Raw genomic sequence first — 21,132 nt, forward strand, 5'->3', positions numbered from 1 at the left:
CTGTCAAAGTCAGTGAGAGTTGTAGATGCTGAACATCTTTGAAAATGAGATTATTTATTTAGGTGTCTAAATACAATGTTAGAAGCCTAACTTTAGACCTGGCAGATTGTGGCCATTCTAAGGATCTGATCCTGCGAGCTATTTTTGGAAGCGCCATTGGCTTCTTTGTTGCATGCTACTGGTGATGTCCCTCGTTGGGACAGAGCAGTGAAGAAGTCTGCATCTCAGATTTTTCTAGGAGGGGGAAAGCACTTGTATTAAACTGCCACTGTATCTGTAAGCATACTTTTCTTAGTCTGGAATGTTCCAGAGTGGGCTAACTGCTAGTAACCCCTTCCCCTCCACTGCAGTTCACCTTTAAATATCTTGACACTTTAAAAGCAAGTGGCTTTTCTCTTAAATCTGGATAAAGTTTTCTAGTCACAGTTTCAAGTAAATGCACAAAGAACCCTAGAGTTCAGAGAATACGGAGAGTTTGGCTTAATTTTGAATTAAATACAAACCAAGTGCCTGAATGTGCAAACAAATTCACATTTCCAGACCCCCTTCTGTCACATAGTCTGCCAATGCGACACTGCTAGCAGGATCAGGCCCTAAATCTCCAGTCTGGTTTATGCTGTTATCACACATGCTTCAGTCTGAATGTCAAATCAAACACTTAATTAACATGCTGTGTTCAGCTATGACTAATTTTGCTTAATCCTTTGCCCACATTAAATCCTTAAAAATTAAGAACTTTGAACAGCTTCATATCTTTTCCTCTTCTTTTATTTGTATGCACTCCTTTCCTGAAGTCAACTGTGACCGTTTCAAAGAGAGCACACGCTCTGTACACCGCAGATCCAGAAAGTCTAAAAGAGGTCTGTGCTAAGAAACAATAACTTGATTCAAGCTGTAAATTAGCTGAATTGCTTTGAGCTGTCTAGATTTACTTTTTATGCCTTTGATCTTTTAGAAGCAGAGAGGTCCCTAGCACTGGAGAACAGGCCTTCCGTTGTCCTAGCAGAGTAGTATGTCAAAGGGACCCATGGCTTCTTCAAGGCAGTCACTATGAGTTGGTCCAAGCCACAAGGGAATTGGATCCTAACTATGTAATAATCCAGCCCTTCACTTTGGACTTCTCCTTACACTCTGTATAAATCCCTCCTTGCATCAGCAGCTGAGATTGCTTACGTTCCCCTTGACTGGGTCTGTGCTGCAATCTCCTCTGACTGAATGCTTCATTCCTAGCTATTAGGTGTGAAAGCCAGAGTGCATGCATGCTGCATACTTCCCCACTGATGAAAGTCTTCCCCTACTACCTTACCCCACCCTAGAATGCTCCAGGCTCACTGGACCAAGAGTCCTAAGGCTGCTCCTAACCAGTTTTCCTTTAACGCACTTCATAATGCTCTTCTCTAGCTCATCAGAACTGCCCTTTATGCCTGTTGTAAGTAAAACTAACAAGCATGTTTCTCTTGCTGTGGCATCATCTGCAAGAATCATGCTGCTCTCATTCAGTTTTAAAATTAAGCCCATCACAGACTTCCCTGTAAATGTTTGTCAGTCAATAAACATTTCATCTAATTTCTGGAAGCTGTAAGTTTCACCTCCTTCCTTCTGTCGCCTGCTAAGGAAAGCTGTAAACTCATGGAATACTTGAAAGTGTGTTTCTGTAACCACAAGCCTATGGAAACGTTCAGATTCCTTTAAAAAAAATTGATAAATCACTTGTCTTGGATCAAGTGAGAACAGTTCTGTTTCTTGTCCAACTACCCTGCCAAGAAGGGGAAGAATAATGCCAGGCACAAAATTCCTGTTGGCTTTAGCAGGAAAAAAAGACCAGTGAGTAAAAGTGACAGTCTGCTTGAAGTGAAACAGGATAGAATCCTGAACATCTACTATCCAAAAGCCTGGGGAGTAGCACCTGATGATTCTTCTAATCACAAAGATTAAAAAAAGGCATAACAAATAGTAGCTTTCAATATATATATTGCTGAGATGATTTAGAAACAGTAGGATCAATCCAGCTATTAAGAATTAAAGACTTGCTTTGGACTCGATGTCCAGCTTGCATCAGGAATCCATGACTATGTTAATAGATTTCGTATGTCTCTTTGGTCACCTGTCCAGCTTGCTAGAGAAATAGTCTTGAGTTGATTACTACACTGTTGAGAAAATAACAAGAAGAAAAAATTGCACCATGCTGTTTTTTTTCTTCAAAATAACTTTGATAGCTTTCCTCCCCTTTCCCTCTAACTGGAACAGAAAGGAACAGAAGGAGTGGCAGACAGCATTCTGTGTCAACACGGAGGATGGTGGCACTATACGATTATGATCCAAGAGAAAGTTCTCCTAACGTTGATGTGGAGGTATTGATTTAAACAAAAACAATTTTTTTGTTTATCATTTATATATCCATTGAATTCATGGGTTTGGTTTAAACACATGTTCATGAACATCTTTCAGTATTCGGCTCCGCTGTGCTGACTTGTGGATCCAAGAAAATCATGATTGTATTATATCACAGGCCTACCTGAAAATATGGTAAATTATTTTAAATTATGGGAATAAACATTTTCCAAAGTGAAGAGGGAAAGAATATTTAATCCCAAATTGACCTAGCATCCTTCCTTAAGAGAATATGATTGTCAGAAGTGTCGCAACTCACTCCAAAAACCAGGTAGCCGGAAGCACAACTGATTTTGAAACATGGAGATGCAAAAAATCCTTAACACATGCATTCATAAAATATCAAATTTTCTCCCTTAGTGATCCACTTGGCTTCATGGAAATGTATGATGTCTAACTCTCTGTGTAATCTGTCTGTATCATACCCTTTTAATGGTATCTTAAGAAATTATGCACTTCTTCCCAAATCTTCATCATGGGTCTATCCTCCCTCTACCCCAGTGGTTCTCAACCTATTTACTTGTGGGCCACATCCACACAATATATCTACTACTTGTATGGCCCTGAGGTTGTTACCTGGCTGCAGCTTTGTGCTGATTGGGCCACAAGTGGCCCACTGGCCATGGGTTGAGAACCCATGCTCTACCCTCATACATTTCCCATCAGCAACAAAGCAGGCAATGAAGCCGGTGTATGAAGTTGTCAGTTGGTGTGTCTGTGTCTTCTCTCCATGTGCTGTACCAGCTCTGGGCAGATAGCTGGCCCAGCAGACCTTGGTATTACTACCCAGAAAGACCACAGACGCAGCTCGGTGGTAAAGGCACTCAGCTTTATTGTCCATTGTCACAGATACACTAATATGTATGCCCATCCCAATGGACTCAGCTCAGCAGGGGGACTTTCCACTGTCCCCCTCGGCTGGACAAAGGGTTAAGGCAAAACACCCCAACATTTATAGAGTGACAAACGCAACTTACGTACCACTTACGTGTTTCATGACATCTGCTTATTACCTCACCTTGTGTCTTGCTCCAGGTGTCTTGGGCAAAACATCCCCTATTCATCACTTCTGTCAAACCCTTTTATCTGGTGCTAGTCTTTTGGAGGGTGTTCACACACATACCCGGTATCTGTTACTTCTCAGTAGTGCCGGTGTTTTAGCAATGCTACCAGTGCCTGTGCCAACTTCCTGGGAACTGGAAGCATCTGCTTCAATCTATGGCCTGACTTTGCTGACTATGGTTCAGGCCTCGGGTCTCGCACGAGGCCCAGTCCACCAGGCTCTCTTTCTCTCCCCTGCATATGATACCTTCAGTGTCATCTTGGAGCTCCTCCACGTCCAGCAAACAGAATTTGAAGCATGCTTTTGAGAGCAGGCCAAACTCATGGTACTAGGAGTAGCAGGCTACTCATGAAGTTATGTGGCAAAGCAAAATATGCCTACCAAGGTTGCAATCGCCCCATATTTGTTACTTAAAACACACTGTAGCCTGACTGTGGAAGAGTTTTCTACATAGGGCACTTTGGAAGTGCTTGGTACCGTACTAATTCATATTATCTCCATCACTTAATCAGATCTAGTTCTCAAACTCTGTAGCATTCTCTCTGTTATCGTAAACTGGAAAAACTGTAAAGCCTTTAAATAAACAGGGCCCAGATTGTCCCCACAGTTCTGCATTCAGCTCTCCCTCTGCTTCAGGAGCACTGTCCCCCATCTCCTCCTTCCGTCTCTCCAAAAAGGTTGCTGTTTGTGCCCAGCTCTGTGCAGGGGCAAAGTGGTCATGCAGTGTCTTCTGTCCGACCCCGCAGAGATTCCCCGAAAGAGTGACCTCCCAGAGAGTATGGGGCTGCTGCAGCGAGGAAGTGTCCTTGGTAGCACAGCTTCAATAGAGCTATGTTACCAGCATCCTGGGGCAGATTGTAGGAGGTCATATCTCACCCCCAACTCCACAAGGGGATCCTTGCTGTGATTTCCTCCCACACATTAGGATGAGCTGAACCCAGGGATTTAACGTTCAGTTTGTCAAGAAAATGCCGAGTGTATGATAGTAAAAAAAGCTTTCTGGTTTGTTCTGAAGAATATTTTGCTCTCTAATTCAACATGCAGATTCATTCACTTGTCTACTAACATGATTGGAAAAAAATTATGAACCTGATGTGCCCTCAGTGCAGCAAATATTAGTGTTTGCACAGTAACACAGCATGACCAGTCACCTTCCTCTTTCCACAGGCTGAGCTTACTTTTTGTACAGGAGACATTATCACTGTCTTTGGTGAAATAGATGAAGATGGGTTTTACTATGTAAGTTTTCTTTTCTTTGGCTTCTTAAACTACATCAAGCACAGTGTATCTAATAGCTCATTTTACTAACAGCATCTCCAATTACTATTTAAGTATGATCTGGGAGGATTTCATTCAGGTTATCATTTCATCTTGAATATTTACTATATCAGCAAATTTATTAAACATGCCACTTAGTGATGCTATACCCTAATTCTTAGGTACAAAGTGATAATGTAAATAGCGCTGTTCCTGCATCTCAGATTTGTAGCTGTGTTCATACATTTACAAGTTACAAGAACATTTGCCTAGTGACTTTAGCTGCAATAAGTGTATCTGAACTGCAAGTGAGAAGCATGGCAATGTGAATACATGCCCAAATAGCTAATAAAATTGTAACTACCACAGCTGAAGTAACACTGTTCCAATCAAATGTTTCTAGCCACCCTTTTGCTGCAGGCTCCAGTCAGTAAAGGGACACAGATTAGAACTGCACTGAGATTGTTAGTAAAGCATGGTTACTTGCATGGCGTGAAATCCATTCCATCTACATAAAGCCTGTGCACTACGGCTCTATGGGGGAAAAGTGCAGAGCAACTGGGGTGATGAAATACACCCCTCTGACCCATGGTTAGCAGCTGGAATAACAGTTGTCTGCTGAAATTAGAGCCACAGCCCCTCCCCAGCAGCTGCAAAGGTGTTTGCATCCCCTGGATCCATGTAAACTAGAAAATGGCACCTTTTCTCCATCTATCTCTATCCTATATTGCACAGGAGGGACAGGAAATGGGCAAACACCCTTAAGAGGCTGCTTCATCTGTTTTCCCTTGTGCATCTGCTATCTAGGGCAGAAATGGTGTGGAGGGCCTTGCACTTCCCTTTGCAAAGTCAAAAAAAAATGCAAAAGAAGATATTAAAAGGTCTTACCTACTCAATACATGGCGTAGCCTTCTCTGCCCCCACAGTGACTTTAATATTGTCAAAGACGTGGATGCATAGCTTAACCATAGGTAATCTAAACACATTCTTTTAATATACTGGACCCATAGACTTCACCTGAAATTACAGAACACTTTCTGCCTATCTTTTCTTTAGCCTCTTTTTTTGCAAGATAATTTGCACCTCAATCACAGGATCGGAGTCAGGAAATCTCAGTTCTGTTTCCAGCTCCATCAGATTTTGTGTGTGATCTTGGGCAAGTCACTTGCTCTTTGCTCCCTTCATTTCGCCATTCATGAAATACAGACGAGTAGCTCTCTATCTCATAAGAGTGTTGCATGTTTACAGGCATTCATATTTGTAAAAACTGCAAAAGCAATTGTTTATCATATTGCAGGGTGAACTTAATGGACAGAAGGGGCTGGTTCCTTCAAACTTTCTTGAAGAAGTGCCTGATGATGTAGAAGTCTATCTTTCTGATGCACCATCACGATATGTTCAGGATACACCACTGCGTACAAAAGCAAAAAGGGTAAGCAACTCCACTAAAAAATAATTTTTTTCAATTTTTCCATGTTATACCATCTCATTTAGTTTGGATATTATTTATGACATTTTAAAATCCACATACCCATTTTAGGTATTTTTAAGAGTCATCTTAAATATGGAAAGACTGCACTGATCTTTAATGTATCATGAGCATTTATAATTATGAACCTAATTTTAAATTAAGAGATTCTGGTGAATGAAATAAAATTTTAACTTCATCAGCCTTTTCTAGTGAAAGTTCTTACTTCCTCAAACTTAAAACTATACACATACACATTACCTAGATTAAAACAGGAAAAGTAGCTGGGGATGGGGAAGGAGTGGGACAGCTACTCCCTGAAACATAAAATGTAAAGATAGCTGATTAACAATAATTTTAACCCTTTTAAGATTTAGTCCTACTAATAACGGTTAACTGCCCAAACCTTCCACTTTATGAAAGATTATTCATGTACAGAGTATTTCATTTTTGTTTTGTTTCATCACTGCAATATTTTTATATATTATATATTTTATATATATTTTTATTTTTTTGCTCATCTGCTTGGAAACAGAAGAAGAGTGTTCATTTCACACCTTAATAAGGCAATGTAGCCTTCACGTAAGTGAGCAACTGAAGATACCAATAAAGATATCAGTTAAAGCCACTTGACAATATCTAATGCAACAGTCTTGAAACTTAACTGTGAAAAAAAGAAATATGTCTCCAAAATCAATGGCCCCAAAGTAACAGATACAGACATTTACTGTATGTACTTGTAACTCAGTGTTTGCATGAGACAAAGAAATCCTCTGACATGGCTATTAAGGGTTCTTTTCCCCATCTAATTAGGGTTAACTTTATGAAAGTCAGCACTTGGAACATATTTCTCCATGAGCTAAATGTTTCTGTTTACATCAAAAGAAGTGTTCAATGTCTAATTGTGCTACAGACAAAAGCTGCGTATTGCATTGTTAGCTAACCTGAGATAAAGTTCCTAAATACAGGAAAAAAGCACAACACCCACCCTTAAATAATAAGCAAGTGAGTTGTAAGCAGATAAGTACAGAAGTTTACAGGGGTACAGAGCTCTGAAACGTAATCACAAATATCTGCTTACACTGTCTGCCTTAAAATCTGTTTCCCACAATCAATTGTACCCCAGTTTGCTATGACTGTATCCATTCAGTAATTCTGAAATAATGCACACACACACACACACCCTCATATGCCACAGTTTACTAGGACTGTCCATATCAGTGCAAATGCTTATGAAACACTTTAGCAGTGGTTTGGTTTACCAATGCAATAAAAAGTGTCAATATGAAACATGCAGCTCTCCCAATGAATGCATTAGACTAAATATATGGTATCTTCAGGTGTACGTTGGGGTGCTTTACCAAGTTGTTTTTCATTAGAATTAGACCTTGATTTAAAAATCAAAGTAGGCTTGAAGTCCCTTTGCTTAATAAACTGTTGCACAATAAGACAGCAAACTGCTAAATGTATTAATGTTGTCTTAACTGGCATTAAAGATAATAGGGATCCCTGAGGCATGGTTTATACTACACAGTATCATCTAACAACGTACAGTACCACATTTTGTCAGCAGGGCACAGTCGTTGCAATAGGATGCGTATAAATAGTTTAGTAGTTTCATTCAAGTGCTTTTGATGATTAAAATAGCTTTGTTTAAAATATTTAGGAATGCTGTCATGTTCTAAGTATTGTACAACAAGGGTTTAGCTTCACCTGGCAATCATATAGCTGCAGCACACACCAAGCAATCAGGGTCTTTAAGCTTTCTTTGATTGCAATTAAGGTTCATTTTAGCTTTTTTTTCCCCCTCCTCCCCTCTTTCTTTCAACCAGTGTGCCATCTTCTCAAATACGTATATACAGTATGCTAACCTGTTTTAAGAAAACGTGTTCAAAGGACATCAGAAATTTTAAGTGATAATCATATACAGTTTGAACATACAGTAATTCCTTCTGGAAACTGTTTGGTGTATATAGATGGATCTATAGTATGTAATCCACTTTGCTGTTTAATTTTAAGAGTGCTGAAGTACAAAATTTGTGATTTTTGCCAAAACGATGGCAAAGTTAAGAGTCTCCAGCTCTGTTCAAAAATATAACCAACTTGAGGACCCACTGAAGTGTGTATTTTTTGCTGTCTATACCTTTGCTCACAATTTTATTTGTGGGAAGCTGTATTTATGTATTGTCTGTATTTCCCTATGGCATACTTAAAACTATTGAAAGAAGAATTGAGCCAGCCCTTTTTTTTTTTTTTTTTTTAAAGTGGGTAATAGGACAAAAATTGTTACCAACTTTCTTGATGATGAGTGCTTTCAAACGTTCAATAAACTAAAATAATATACCTAATAGGTTCCTCCTGAGAATACAGGTACATCAAGGAGAGCACCATCTCCCACAGTCCATCTCCATTCTGGGTCACCTACGTCATCTATGGGTTCTGGTAGTCCCGGGAGAGGCAGGGAAATGTCCTCGAAAAAGAAAAAGGGGCTGCTTTCCAAAGGCAAGAAACTGCTGAAAAAGCTGGGTGCAGTGAAATGATTCATTTACTTCCGGACAACTTGTAAAGCTTCCAAGCTATGGTATTTTTAACAAAAAAACAAACAACCCTTCAAACTAGGGCTTTCATGACTATAACGTACATCTTTACAGAACCTTTGCATTTTAACACCAGAGAATTATGTGACTTGTTTGATCAAAACAGCAAGAAAAAAAGAAGTGGACTTGTTGCTACTAAAGAGCAATGTTGTCAATATCTGTTTTTCTTCAAAAAAAGATTTTGAGGAATTAAGACTAGAAGGATATCTTTTTATTTCAAGGCACCTCCACATCTCTAACAATATTGGATAAATCTCTGCCTTTATTCTCCTTTAACTTTGGGGGAAGCAGTAAAATCTTATTTGAGCCCTCTTCAAAAATGCTCACTCCAAACTAGCCTAACGTTTATCTTAAACAAAAATGGTCTTGAAACTCCTAGTTTACTCAGCCTTGATGTTTTGCCTTATTAATACACAATGATTCGTACTGTCTAAATATACAGCGTATACTTTCTATGTACTGTGTATTCAAATGTCTTTTCAACCTCACAGACATGGTAGTTTAAGATCAAGTAATGTGTTATTGACTCCATTTAATGTCTGATGTAATTTTTTGGAGGCTGAAAATGTTGTGCAGGATGAATTTTTAAACATTTGTATGAGTTCCTTTAGCAAACATTCAGTATACTAACATGAGGTAGCGCCTAAACTATCCAGAGAATGCACACAGTGTTTTAATAATTCAAAATCTTGTTTTATAGCTCCGGTACTAGTGTGAACGTTTCAGTATTCTAAACAATAATCATCTTTGCTCCCCAAGTGTTCTCTCTTGTGGAAGTGCAGTTTTAAGTTTAAAAAATCATTTTTCATGTTATTGATGTCAGAATCAAGATAAAATGCATGTCCTAGATGCAGCAATGAAAGAGGTGTATGTTATACACACAAGCTGTAGCCAGTTAAAAGGCTCTACCAATACAGTACAAATCTTTCAAAACACTAATTCTAATATTGGCTTCTTGATTAAAACAATCTTGCTGGCAGACATTGGCAGTTACTATTTTGTAATTCTTGTCCATTTGTAAATTGTTTTTACTGTTTATACATACTTTTCAGACTGCCTTTCTTTTGTAATTTATGGAAGGTTTATAAATGAACGATCAAAGCTTTCCCCATTGTGTCTTCAAAGAATTATAATGTAAATTCCTGTAAGATACTGTGTGCTAGATTTATGAAATTAAAGAAAACTACTGGCCTAAATTTGTGGTAAAGTATTGTGTGGGCGTGTGCATGTGTACAGTTATTCATGTGTAAAATATTTTATATAAATAAATTTGATATTTTGTAGAATGTTTGTTCTGGATGTTTGTTACTTTAAATAGTCACTGTGCTAGCCTTCCCCTACCCTTAAAAAAAAAAAAAAAGCATGACATCAAACATTACACTAGCTAATGGCAGGCTTTATTCCAACACTGTTAAGGTATTCAGACAAGTGTACAGCAATGCAGAGAATAATTTTCAGGTAAAGAAGTTCTTTAACTAACTAGCTGCTTCCAGATATCTAGAAGAGAAGGTCCTAAGAATATAAGAGAGTCAAGCTCCATAAAGGAGCTTATAGTGACTACTACCGATTAAAAAGAAAATCAGTTAGTTGACAGATTTGTTGCAGTGACAATATAGCTGTAACATGTATTAACTGCCCTTGAAGATTAGACTCTTTTTTAAAAAAAATCCTGGTCCAGGACATTTGTGTTTATATATAATTTCTATCACTTAACACTGTTCAATGATCACTCCTCCCTGACCCGCTGTTTCATATCAGCCTTTCCATCTTAGTAAAGAAGCTGCACCTTACTCAGAGTTTGTTGGGGAAGCCAGTTCCCTTAAGTTCAGAACAACTGGGAAGACAGTGCCTGTATGTTATGTGCAGTTCTGCTTTTTTGGTACTATTTACTTAGTGCATTTTTAAACAGTGGAAGTGTTCAGTTCAATATGTATATTGCTACTCTACAGTTAAAGTAACATGGATACTTAAGTGAGCCCTTGGGTTCTAAAATTTCTCAGTTTGCAGTTCAAACGCTGATGCTTTAATTTGTTTACCATTAACAAGCCAACAGACCAAGTTAAGATACACAGGACCAAGCTCTAAACTAAAATGTTAATCTTTGACAGCATCTGGGCTTTGGCTCAAAGGATGAGTAATTCTATGGACATTCAACCTGAGACCATCTACAATTTGTAATGCAATCATCAGAACACCTTCCATTGCAAAATGTATGGGAGAATTACCTATAGATTTTTTTAGATTATGGAGAGTCAAATGCCTCCCTTCCACCAAAAATATTTAATGGGTATAACTAGGAACATCACCCTTTTTTGTATTTCACCCCAACTCCTGAACATGTCACCCTCATTCTTTACTACCCATTATTAGCTATGTGTCTTCCACAAATGGAGTGCCCTTTACTTCAATTTCCCTGACCACTTTTGATTGTTAGGATGGGGAAAGGCCAGAATGAACTGTTGAATCTAGCCCCAGAAGTTAAAAATTTGACTTTAATTTGCTTGTTGGTTTATTTCTAGTAGCACGAAGATCATCAAAGATAATGTTAGTGTCCATGCATTAAATTTTTAAATAAAGCACCCAGGATGTTTTCAGACCAAAAATACATTAAACTTAAGTTAAAACATCCCTGTAATGGCTTTTACTTGTAACTGTATCTCAAAATTCAAGCATTACAGAAATGTCTGTAATGGCTTTACTCTTAAATTATTATATCTACTTAACCTTAACAGTTACTGGAAGAATGAAGTTTGATAATACAGCATTCTAATGGTGCATACAGATAAAGTGCAATTTTGCATTCCACCAGTACTGGTTGCAATATATACAATAAAATTCTGATCTCAAGGAGAATTCTACTCCAAAAGCAACTCTAAAAATGATTTCCAGATCATGTATACTCAATATACCAAACTGCATTTGCTCAGTCTATATATTTTTTCCAACACCCTTCCACACTCGCATCCCAGACCTGCAAATTCAACTTGGATTAATATACAGATGAGGACTAGAATACACCAATTTACTTATCTATACAGGCACTGAAAGGCTTGTTGTAAAAACTTGTTTTATTACTAAAACAAGCAGATATGACTGAACACAGTAGATTATGGATAAGGTGTCATTTTAATTTAGGCCATTTTCCAAAACCACCAGATTTTAAGCAACAAATCTGTGCTTTAAACAAGGGGATACGCAAAGATGGATGCTGTACTTATGTTAGAAGATGCTACGGGGCCTTCACATAGGAGGGCATTTAAAAGGTTGGCTTCTTGTATGGTTCAAACTATATTTGTATATAAAAGTAATATGAGCAAACAAATGCAATATTTTAAACAAAACTTTATTGAAATTTATCAAGAGAAAGGAAGAACTTTCAAGTTGGTTCTAATTACTACAATGAGCTTATATTTAAACAAATGTACCTTTCTAATAAAACAGTCTTAACTAATCCAAAAGACATCCACATAAGTAAGCTACTATGATTTTGCTTGGTGATGCTTTTTATATAAAAAGTACACAGGAAGTACCTGAAAGAATAACAAATGGATGATACTTGTGGTTCTAAGCTACAGTACTTCACGTCAGAATTTACACAACTTAGTTTAAATTTTAAACTAGTTATGGAAATACTTGAAAAAGTCTTAGTTTTCATATGTCCGTATTATATTAGCACAGCAACCCAAATATTACAACACCAAGTGCTAGTCAATGAGCACGAAAAAGTGAAACTGCTGCAGAAGTTATTTTGCATCACATAAAGGAGTAATCGGAAGTAGAGATGAAATTAAGAAAGGGATAATTGGGCTAAATATCACAGAACATTTGAGGGCCCTGTCTACATCTTCATGGATATTTTGTCTCTTTGCAGATAGAAAACACTGACTTTATCTGTTCCACCAATTCCTCAAGGGAACTGGTGGAAGCCCCATCAATGAGACTTCAAAGTAGACTGGGCCAACAAGTGAGAACCAGTCCTGCTCTTTCAGGTCATCCAGTCCATTTCAAATATGTATTTTTCATTTCTAATTTATATTGTCTGACTAACCAATAAAATGACTTTATTTTCATTGTCCATGGGAGCACCTCTGTTTGAAGATTTGGTGTAACTGGTTAAGCCTACGTTTTCCAGTTGCTAAGACTGGCAAGAAACTAGCACCAGCCAGTTTTTAATATTTTAACTTTATTAGCATATGCAAGAGGCAAATCAGAATGACAAGTACAGTGACATTTCATCATGCTTACAGTGACTGGAAGAAACATCACAAAAATGAGCCTTGATAACTAAGAACACTGGGCAGAATGCCTATACTTTTTTAGGATACAGCTGGTAAGCAAAATTTAAGGGTCAACAGCTTGCCTTTTTTCAATATAGTTGATAGCCATATCTAGCTTTACTAAGTCAACAATTAGTACAGGAACCAAAGAAGTCTGCTTTAGCTTAGTGCAACTTATGTTTAGTGTATTCAAATCATAAAGTACACATAAGCACAGATTCCCACAAGAGCAACTGTGATGTCTGTAGTCTCCTCCCCCTTCCCCCCCCAAAAAACCCAACACACACACGGAAAATACTTTTAAATCAGCATGTAGGCTGTATGAAGATATTAACTTTGCTTTGTCAATTTAAAAGGTAGTTGAACTTACTCAGAATTGCCTTTTTATGCTATTATTTTAGTTTTGTCTACAATGAAGACACCACTACCCTTGTGCAAAGTTATGCATTTTCCCCATGCACATTTAGTATTTTTGCACCAAAAAAAGGTTTGTAGAAAACTACAACTTCAGTAAGAAAGAAAGAAAAACAGGTACCATAGAAAGTCCCACAAACTTCACTGTATCCACTTCTGTAGCTCAAAGGTAGTATAAACGGTCTGAGAGTGACAAATTTGGTTCTCTGTGAATGCTCTGACCCACAAGAAAAGCCAGTTTATGGGCGTACTGGCAAGGAGCAGGCACTCTGATGACACCCTACAGAAGAAGAAAGCCATTTAACAAACACATTCAGTAAAAGCTAACCACTAATAAAAATTTGAAATTCAAAGTTTGTATTTATGACATTTGTTTTTCCCTTGGTGTCAAATATATTGTATACTACATATAAAATTGTGTACACATAGTTATATACATTTTCCATATGTAAAAAATCCACACAGAAGTGCTTGTTTCAGATTGCCTGCCACACACATTTCATAAATGCAAGTCACATTAATTCAATATTGAGGTTGTACAGTTCAAGTCAGAAATTGCATACATACATGTTCCTAGATTATTGTACAGTCTGTATATTTTAAATTACATAAAAGGTGGTTACAGTTGGAAGAAAAAATTACTCATCAGTAGATTCAATTGGTTGAGTCCCTCCTCCCACTCTGCTTAAGACCCCATCCACCAGCCCTTGTTTGCTTTAAAATCAACTCCTCCTCCTAATACAAAAGGGGGACAAGCTTCAACAAGCTGAATTACCAGAATGTAATTTCCCCTTGCCATTCCATCGCCCATCCTGTACAAGTTTCCAGAGAACGAAGGCAGTGAGCAGACCCATAAGAGATGGCAATTTTATTGAATAAGCAGCTTTAAGAGCTAAGTTTGTGTGTGCTATCCATATCAACCTGGTAGCAGATAACTGAAGAGTGATGCAAGGTTCATGTAAGTGACTTACAGATTTCTACTGTGAAGGCCTCAGCTTTCTCAGCCCAGGTTGTGGAAATACCATGGTGTAAAGTGGAACTTCACTGGCAGAGATGAGTCTTGCCCATCTGTTATCGAGTTAGTGTAGTGCACAGCTTCAGCCAACAGAAAAAAGTATGGTAGCCAAAAACCCTTAGTGTTGGACATCCTTCTCTATCGGGGTCGGACTCAGGATCTGTTTTGGAGATTTCCCTAGCTAACAAAAAGCTGGCAGTATGGGAACTAAATGCTATTTTCACTGAAAAAAGATGATGTGAAGCTTTTCATTAAGAGTTCACACTATGGAACAGAGAAGGTAGATCCACTTAGGGGCAATATGTCTAAAATGAAGGATTTGAAAAAAGCTTGGGAGTTTAAGATAGGAAGCAAAACCCCATCAGGTCTCTGAAACCATGGAGCAGAACCCTGAGTCACTTTTCCATTATAAACCGATACATGTAAAGTGCAAGTTAACAAAAGAAAACTACTATGGCTGAGTTTGCACTATAATATGAACCTTAATTTCTGCAGTTCCCAAGCTTGGTTTTAACTGTACAACCTTGAATGAATTACGTTTTTCTTTCACTTAGTTTCCCATTGTGTTTCAAAGCTCACACTAAGAAAAAGGAAACGGGTGCACACTTCTGGAGACAAAGGTCTGATTTTGTAAGTCCTGCACTGGTATCTGAACATGTCATGGAAGTTCCAGTGTAGTATTTATGAATACTATGCCTACAGCTCTAATAAGTTCTCAGAAGTGAGCCAGAGTCCTTATCCCACCAAGACCAACCAGCCAGCCAAATATGGGGAAAGAGGTCCTAAGGCAATCCCAGGAGGAGACGAGACCACTACTGTCCCTTCCCAGCACCCCAAAAATGTCTGACATTGTACAGATTAGTAAAAATAATCCAGTAGTATTTAAATTATCTGGAGCAGAGATAAACAGTTTTCCAGTGAGAGACTATGGGATCATGTACAGACTGTAAGGACTACAATGTTTAGGCTAGAGACAGCAGCTGAGCAAGGCAGCTTAAATCACTTTAAATCTTTATGGGTGCATGAGCTCTTTAAGCTCAAGGCCAAATAATAACCAGGTCATTGCTCTGGAAGCAAAAACTCCTATGCATATTAAGTATGCAGTTTTTTATTCATGGTTTCCCCTCTCCCAAAGATTTGCAGCCTTAACACCAAAATAAGGCACATCCACCAATGTGATATATGCCATCATGTGCCAGCAATGCCCCTCTGCCATGTACATTGGTCAAACTGGACAGTCTCTACGTAAAAGAATGAATGGACACAAATCAGATGTCAAGAATTATAACATTCATAAACCAGTCGGAGAACACTTCAATCTCTCTGGTCACGCGATCACAGACATGAAGGTCGCCATCTTAAAACAAAAAAACTTCAAATCCAGACTCCAGCGAGAAACTGCTGAATTGGAATTCATTTGCAAATTGGATACTATTAATTTAGGCTTAAATAGAGACTTGGAGTGGCTAAGTCATTATGCAAGGTAGCCTGTTTCCTCTTGTTTTTTCCTACCCCCGCCCCTCCCAGATGTTCTGGTTTAACTTGGATTTTAACTTGAAGAGTGGTCAGTTTGGATGAGCTATTACCAGCAGGAGAGTGAGTTTGTGTGTGTATGGGGGTGGGGGGGGATGTGAGAACCTGGATTTGTGCAGGAAATAGCCCAGCCTGATTGTCATGCACATTGTGTAAAGAGTTGTCACTTTGGATGGGCTATCACCAGCAGGAGAGTGAATTTGTGTGGGGGGGTGGAGGGTGAGAAAACCTGGATTTGTGCCGGAAATCACTTTAGATAAGCTATTACCAGCAGGACAGTGGGGTGGGAATAGGTATTGTTTCATATTCTCTGTGTATATATAAAGCCTGCTGCAGTTTCCACAATATGCATCTGAGGAAGTGAGCTGTAGCTCACGAAAGCTTATGCTCTAATAAATTGGTTAGTCTCTAAGGTGCCACAAGTCCTCCTTTTCTTTTTGCGAATACAGACTAACACGGCTGTTACTCTGAAACCAAAATAAGGGCTATTTAACATGATATACTCAGAATATCACTCCTGGACAGGAAAAAAGCATCTTTTTTTGTTTTGCACTTATGCATTGCAGAAGCAGATACTTACTGGCCAGTTATAGTACATGTGGCAGAGCTTGTAAGTTAAACGTTGCATATGATCCGGTTTCAATGCACTGTTGTCATAGATTACATTGTAGTGGGTTGGTGAAACACTACCACTTCTCACAGCCTGACTCACAATAAAAAAATCATACCTGTAAATTGAAGAAAAAATACAAACCAGGAATTGTACGCAAATCCAAGCCCTTCACACAAAATATAAAGTTTGCCTTTAAATCAATTTACCAGACATTTTTAAAAAAAAATCTATTTGCATTTGTAGAACTACAGCATGGTAAGCACAACAAGCAAGTGAGAAAGAGGCAGCAAGTTTTGTATACATTATAGGCTCTGCAGTTAACAGTCTATTAAGTTAACAGTCTATTAAGTTAACAGTCTATTAAGTTAACAGTCTATTAAGTTAACAGTCTATTAAGTTAACAGTCTATTGCCTGATAACTGAAAAGAGGGCCTTGTACCTGAAGGTGCTTATAACTTTGTCAAACTTCAACCATTCAAGCTGAAGTTTTATAAATGTCAGCCAAAATGGTTCAGCTGCTTCCAATAATGAGGTTAGGGACAAATATATTGGTTTTGACCATATTAAATTCTGTAGATATTTTCTTTCAACTGCTATAGCAACTCCAAGCTCTGGAGCTGGGACTTGAAATCTGATAGGCGATGGCCTCTGTACCAGGATATGCTTTTTGCCATCCATGTGAGAATCCACTCAAAATTGGACAACCTGAGTCTGAAAAATTGCAGTTTGCACTTGCTGAATAGAGACAGAGTTTAACAGCTAAAACCTCAGAAGAGAGTCTGTTCACCCTGGGCACATTCAAGCTTAGGGCTAAGCAGGACTTTCCTGACAAGTGCTACTCTGAGTGGCTGCAGCCTCTACAGGGTCTGAGTCCAGACATTAGAACTTAGAGCAGGGAGACTGTCTTGCCTCTGGTCTCAATTCCACCACGCTGGACCCCGGCAACATTGAGGAGGAAGCTACCCAGTTCAAACGCAGACAGGTAACAGATGGTCTGGTGAAAGGAGCAGACTGAGACAAGGAGCCTAGGGAGCACAGGGAGAGGGGAACTGGAGGAAAACATGAGTACAGGTTGAGGAAAGGGAAACCGCTCAGGCAAGGGGCTGGAGTGGGAACTGGGACTGGCTGGGTAAGGAGACAGACTTGGAGACCAGGAAGGGAGACTGTGAATCTAGGGGGGAGATTAAGACTGGCCATACAAGGAGACCGGAATAAGGAGCAGGGGGTAAGGAGATACAGTTCTGACAGGAACAGACCAGGAGTCAAGCATGTGAGGGACAGGACCGAGCACAAGGAGTAAGACTGCTAGACCTCTTCTCCAGAGCCTGGAATGAATCCAAGATTCCTGAGCCTCACCATTACTCTGTTGTCAGCAAGCGTATGGAGTGTGTTTGTATACCAGATGGAGGCTGCAGATTATAGGCACCATAGCACTGGTTAATGCAGTTTGAGAGACTTTGAGCTGATATTGCAGAATCATTGGCGCGGTCTGCAATGGAGAAGAACAGCTTAGAGGATTTCCTAAATTCCTTTGTCCTGTCCAAGTAGAATGCCAAGGCTCTCCTGACATCCAGCATATCTAGTATTGCCTCACCGCAACAACCCAGACTTTGGGACGATGGTTGGAAGGTGAATAAACTGGTTCATATGGAAAGATAAGGCTACTTCAGGGAGGAACCTTGGTTGTGGTCTCAGTGAGACTTTGTCCTTAAAGAAAATAGTGAAGGGAGGGTGTGCCATTAGAGCCACTATTTCTCTTATTCCTCACACCAAGGTGATGGCTACTAGGAAAGCTGTCTTCATGAACAGATGCACAAGGGAGCATGCAGCCATGGATTCAAAAGGTTAGGCTCCTGAGGACTAAATTAAGGTCCCATGTTGATGGGGGATGGCTGATTTGTGGGTAGGAGGTTACTCATACCTTTGAGGAACCTCTTCGTTGACGGGTGTGCAAATCCTGAATATCTCTCTGTTGGTGGAAGACAGTTTTGGCCACAAAGTGCACCTTTAGCAAGCTTGAGATACAGTCCCATCTCTTTGAGGTGTTGGATGTAATTTAGTATTAATGGGAGGGAAGATGGGTTATTTGTTTTGAAGTACACCAGATGTGAAGTCTTTTCCACTTTTAAATGTAAATGTGACATGTCGTTGGTTTTCTACTATATAATACTTCTTTCACCTCCTCAGAGTAGGAATTCTCTGTATGTTGGAACCATCAGGTGCCATTAATGTCAGGCAGAGCTGTACCTGGAACATATAAAGTGCTATATAATGCTAAGTACTCTGAAAAAAATCATATTCTAGGTGTCTCAAATTGGGCACCCAGTCAGTGGATACTTTTGACCTTAATCTTTCTGTGCCCCAGTTCCCAGTCTGTAAAAAGGGGATAATGATAATGATATCCACATATCTCACCGGGGATGTGTGAAAATAAATTAACGTTGGTAAGCATTTCGCACAGAAAAACCCATGAGAGAATGAATAATTCTGCCTTCAGAAGAGTGTTCAATAAATAAGGCATGGGACCGCCCACTGAACAGTAAGAGGAAAACAAGACAAGACATTAAACAGCTGTTCATTAAGTGTACATAAAAGAAGCAGCGGTCTCGTGGAAAAAATATATAATTAAGGATGGTACCATAACACATGCACAAGGGGGCTGAGTTAAGGTTACACAGGAAATCTTAATTCTGTCCTTTCTTAATTTTTGAGTGCTTGACTTTGCAACCTTACTTATGTTCTTTTAACATAGTTTTCTGTGTAATATGGGTATAAGATACCAACAAACACACTGGCAATTTAAAAATAAAATAAAATAAAAAGTCCTCATCTTTGTTAGAATCCTTAAATTACCCTTCTCTTCTCCCATTCCCTCCAACCTCTATCCTCCTATCCAATTATTTTGTTGGTGGTAGACCACTGCTCCTTAATGAATACAAGCTACACACTCCAACGGAATCTGTATGTTTTCCTGCAAATTTACATGCAGTCCAAGATTTAACATTAGGTTTTGTAACAACCTTTTAAGTACAGTTATGTTCCAAAATTCCTATGGGTTTGTCTACACCTGAAATGTAGTAACAGAGCTTCAGTGTAGACACCATCTACCCTGATGGGAGGGACTCTCCTGTCAGAGTAGTGTAATTCACCTCCCCAAGAGGTGGTAGCTAGGTTGACAGAAGAATTTTTCTGTTGACCTAGAACTATCTACACCAGAGGTTAGGTCTATCCCACTGAGTGACGCAACTGAGTTGACCTAACATTTTAGTGTAGACTAGGCCTGTGCAAAAATTGTTATTTCTCATACCATCATCCCAACATGCTGGAGTCAGGAAACTAGCTGCTTATTTCCAGCTCTGCAACTGACTTCCTGTGTGACACTAGATAATTCATTTCTTTTATACTTCAGATTCCTCTTCTATACACATGCTCTTGGAAGTCTAGGAATGAAAAGCTCTCTACAATTGCTAGTTATTACTAAAGATGTGAGGGTCAGGAAAAAAAGGAAACTTTCAGAAAAAACTCCCCCTAATAAGTATTTCAAATGAAATTACTTTATTTCAAATCCTATAGTATTAGGCAATTACAACTCCTATATACTAGCAGGACCATATATACACTGATATAAGCCCTGGGGCATATTGGAGCCCCCAGTCATTGGTGTGCACTGCCCTTTTTACTAGATAGCAGGAGAGAGTACAGGGCCCTTTCATGTGGATTGCTTCCTGCCAACCTCTGTTCTGGAAATGGAAGCAGCTGATACCCTAAAGCTGCTCCTGACTGGCCCTGGTGAGCAGCCCACTCATGCCCGAGACATCAGTCCTGCAGGGAAATAAACAGTCTGCTGCCTGCCGGGCAGATAGCAAGAGGTGTGCACCTGCAGGGCATTGGAGGAGAATCTTGAGAGCAGGGGTAGATCCTCCTCCGAGTCCCCCAGATCCACTGCAGGAACCAACTGCAACTGGTAAGGAGGAGTTTTTTTTTTTCCTCTCCTCCCTCAGCAAAAATAGTGTGACAGTCTTCTAACATACAGCAGGAATCTTTTCCACACCAAGTTAATCAAACAAAAGACAATCTGTATTTTGTAAACATTGCCAATGGAACTGTGCATTTCCAAATATTACCAGGATGACCAAAAACATCTCTGTATGTATGAAATGTCCTGCAGACATTAAAAGAATCCATCATGAGTGGAAATGAACATCAAGAAGAGCGTGAGGAAGGGAACACAGAGCGGTTGTACTTGCAACAAAATGTTCTCAAATCCAGAAGTACTCCTGCTTCTGCAACATCACCGTCTGAAAGTGTTGTACAAGTTCAACTCAATCAATCGTCAGGAAAACATCTCAATCAACTATATCCAAAAGACTCCCAATAATGACTTAATTTATAGATAAGATGAAACCTGATAATAAATAAAAATTTGACCAAGCTCTGGCATGAGCGATATATGCTTCTGGTACTCCATTATCAGTAATTGAAAACAGTTATTGGCAGGCAGCAT

General features: G+C 39.1%; 2 protein-coding genes across 7 annotated transcripts in view; one reads left to right on the forward strand and one right to left on the reverse strand.

Moving 5' to 3' along the window:
- Nucleotides 1-10,015, forward strand: part of RIMBP2 (RIMS binding protein 2) — a 280,445-nt gene extending 270,430 nt beyond the window's left edge. For 3 of the 5 annotated variants that reach the window (XM_073312919.1, XM_078848949.1, XM_078848947.1), the window contains 5 exons: nucleotides 795-860; nucleotides 2,248-2,351; nucleotides 4,622-4,693; nucleotides 6,009-6,143; nucleotides 8,531-10,015. In XM_073312919.1, the coding sequence (XP_073169020.1) occupies nucleotides 795-860; nucleotides 2,248-2,351; nucleotides 4,622-4,693; nucleotides 6,009-6,143; nucleotides 8,531-8,719 (566 nt within the window). In that variant the 3' untranslated portion in view covers nucleotides 8,720-10,015. The remainder of the gene's footprint in view (nucleotides 1-794; nucleotides 861-2,247; nucleotides 2,352-4,621; nucleotides 4,694-6,008; nucleotides 6,144-8,530) is intronic. The other 2 variants (XM_078848948.1, XM_073312920.1) reach the window with 1 other exon arrangement.
- A 3,590-nt stretch (nucleotides 10,016-13,605) lies between these two features.
- Nucleotides 13,606-21,132, reverse strand: part of PIWIL1 (piwi like RNA-mediated gene silencing 1) — a 46,771-nt gene continuing 39,244 nt past the window's right edge. For both annotated transcript variants that reach the window (XM_073312371.1, XM_073312372.1), the window contains 2 exons: nucleotides 16,596-16,743; nucleotides 13,606-13,747 (listed from right to left, as the gene is read on the reverse strand). In XM_073312371.1, coding sequence (XP_073168472.1) covers nucleotides 13,631-13,747; nucleotides 16,596-16,743 — 265 coding nt within the window. In that variant the 3' untranslated portion in view covers nucleotides 13,606-13,630. The remainder of the gene's footprint in view (nucleotides 13,748-16,595; nucleotides 16,744-21,132) is intronic.

This window comes from Lepidochelys kempii, chromosome 15 (genome assembly GCF_965140285.1).
Source record: "Lepidochelys kempii isolate rLepKem1 chromosome 15, rLepKem1.hap1, whole genome shotgun sequence".
NCBI lineage: Eukaryota > Metazoa > Chordata > Testudines > Cheloniidae > Lepidochelys > Lepidochelys kempii.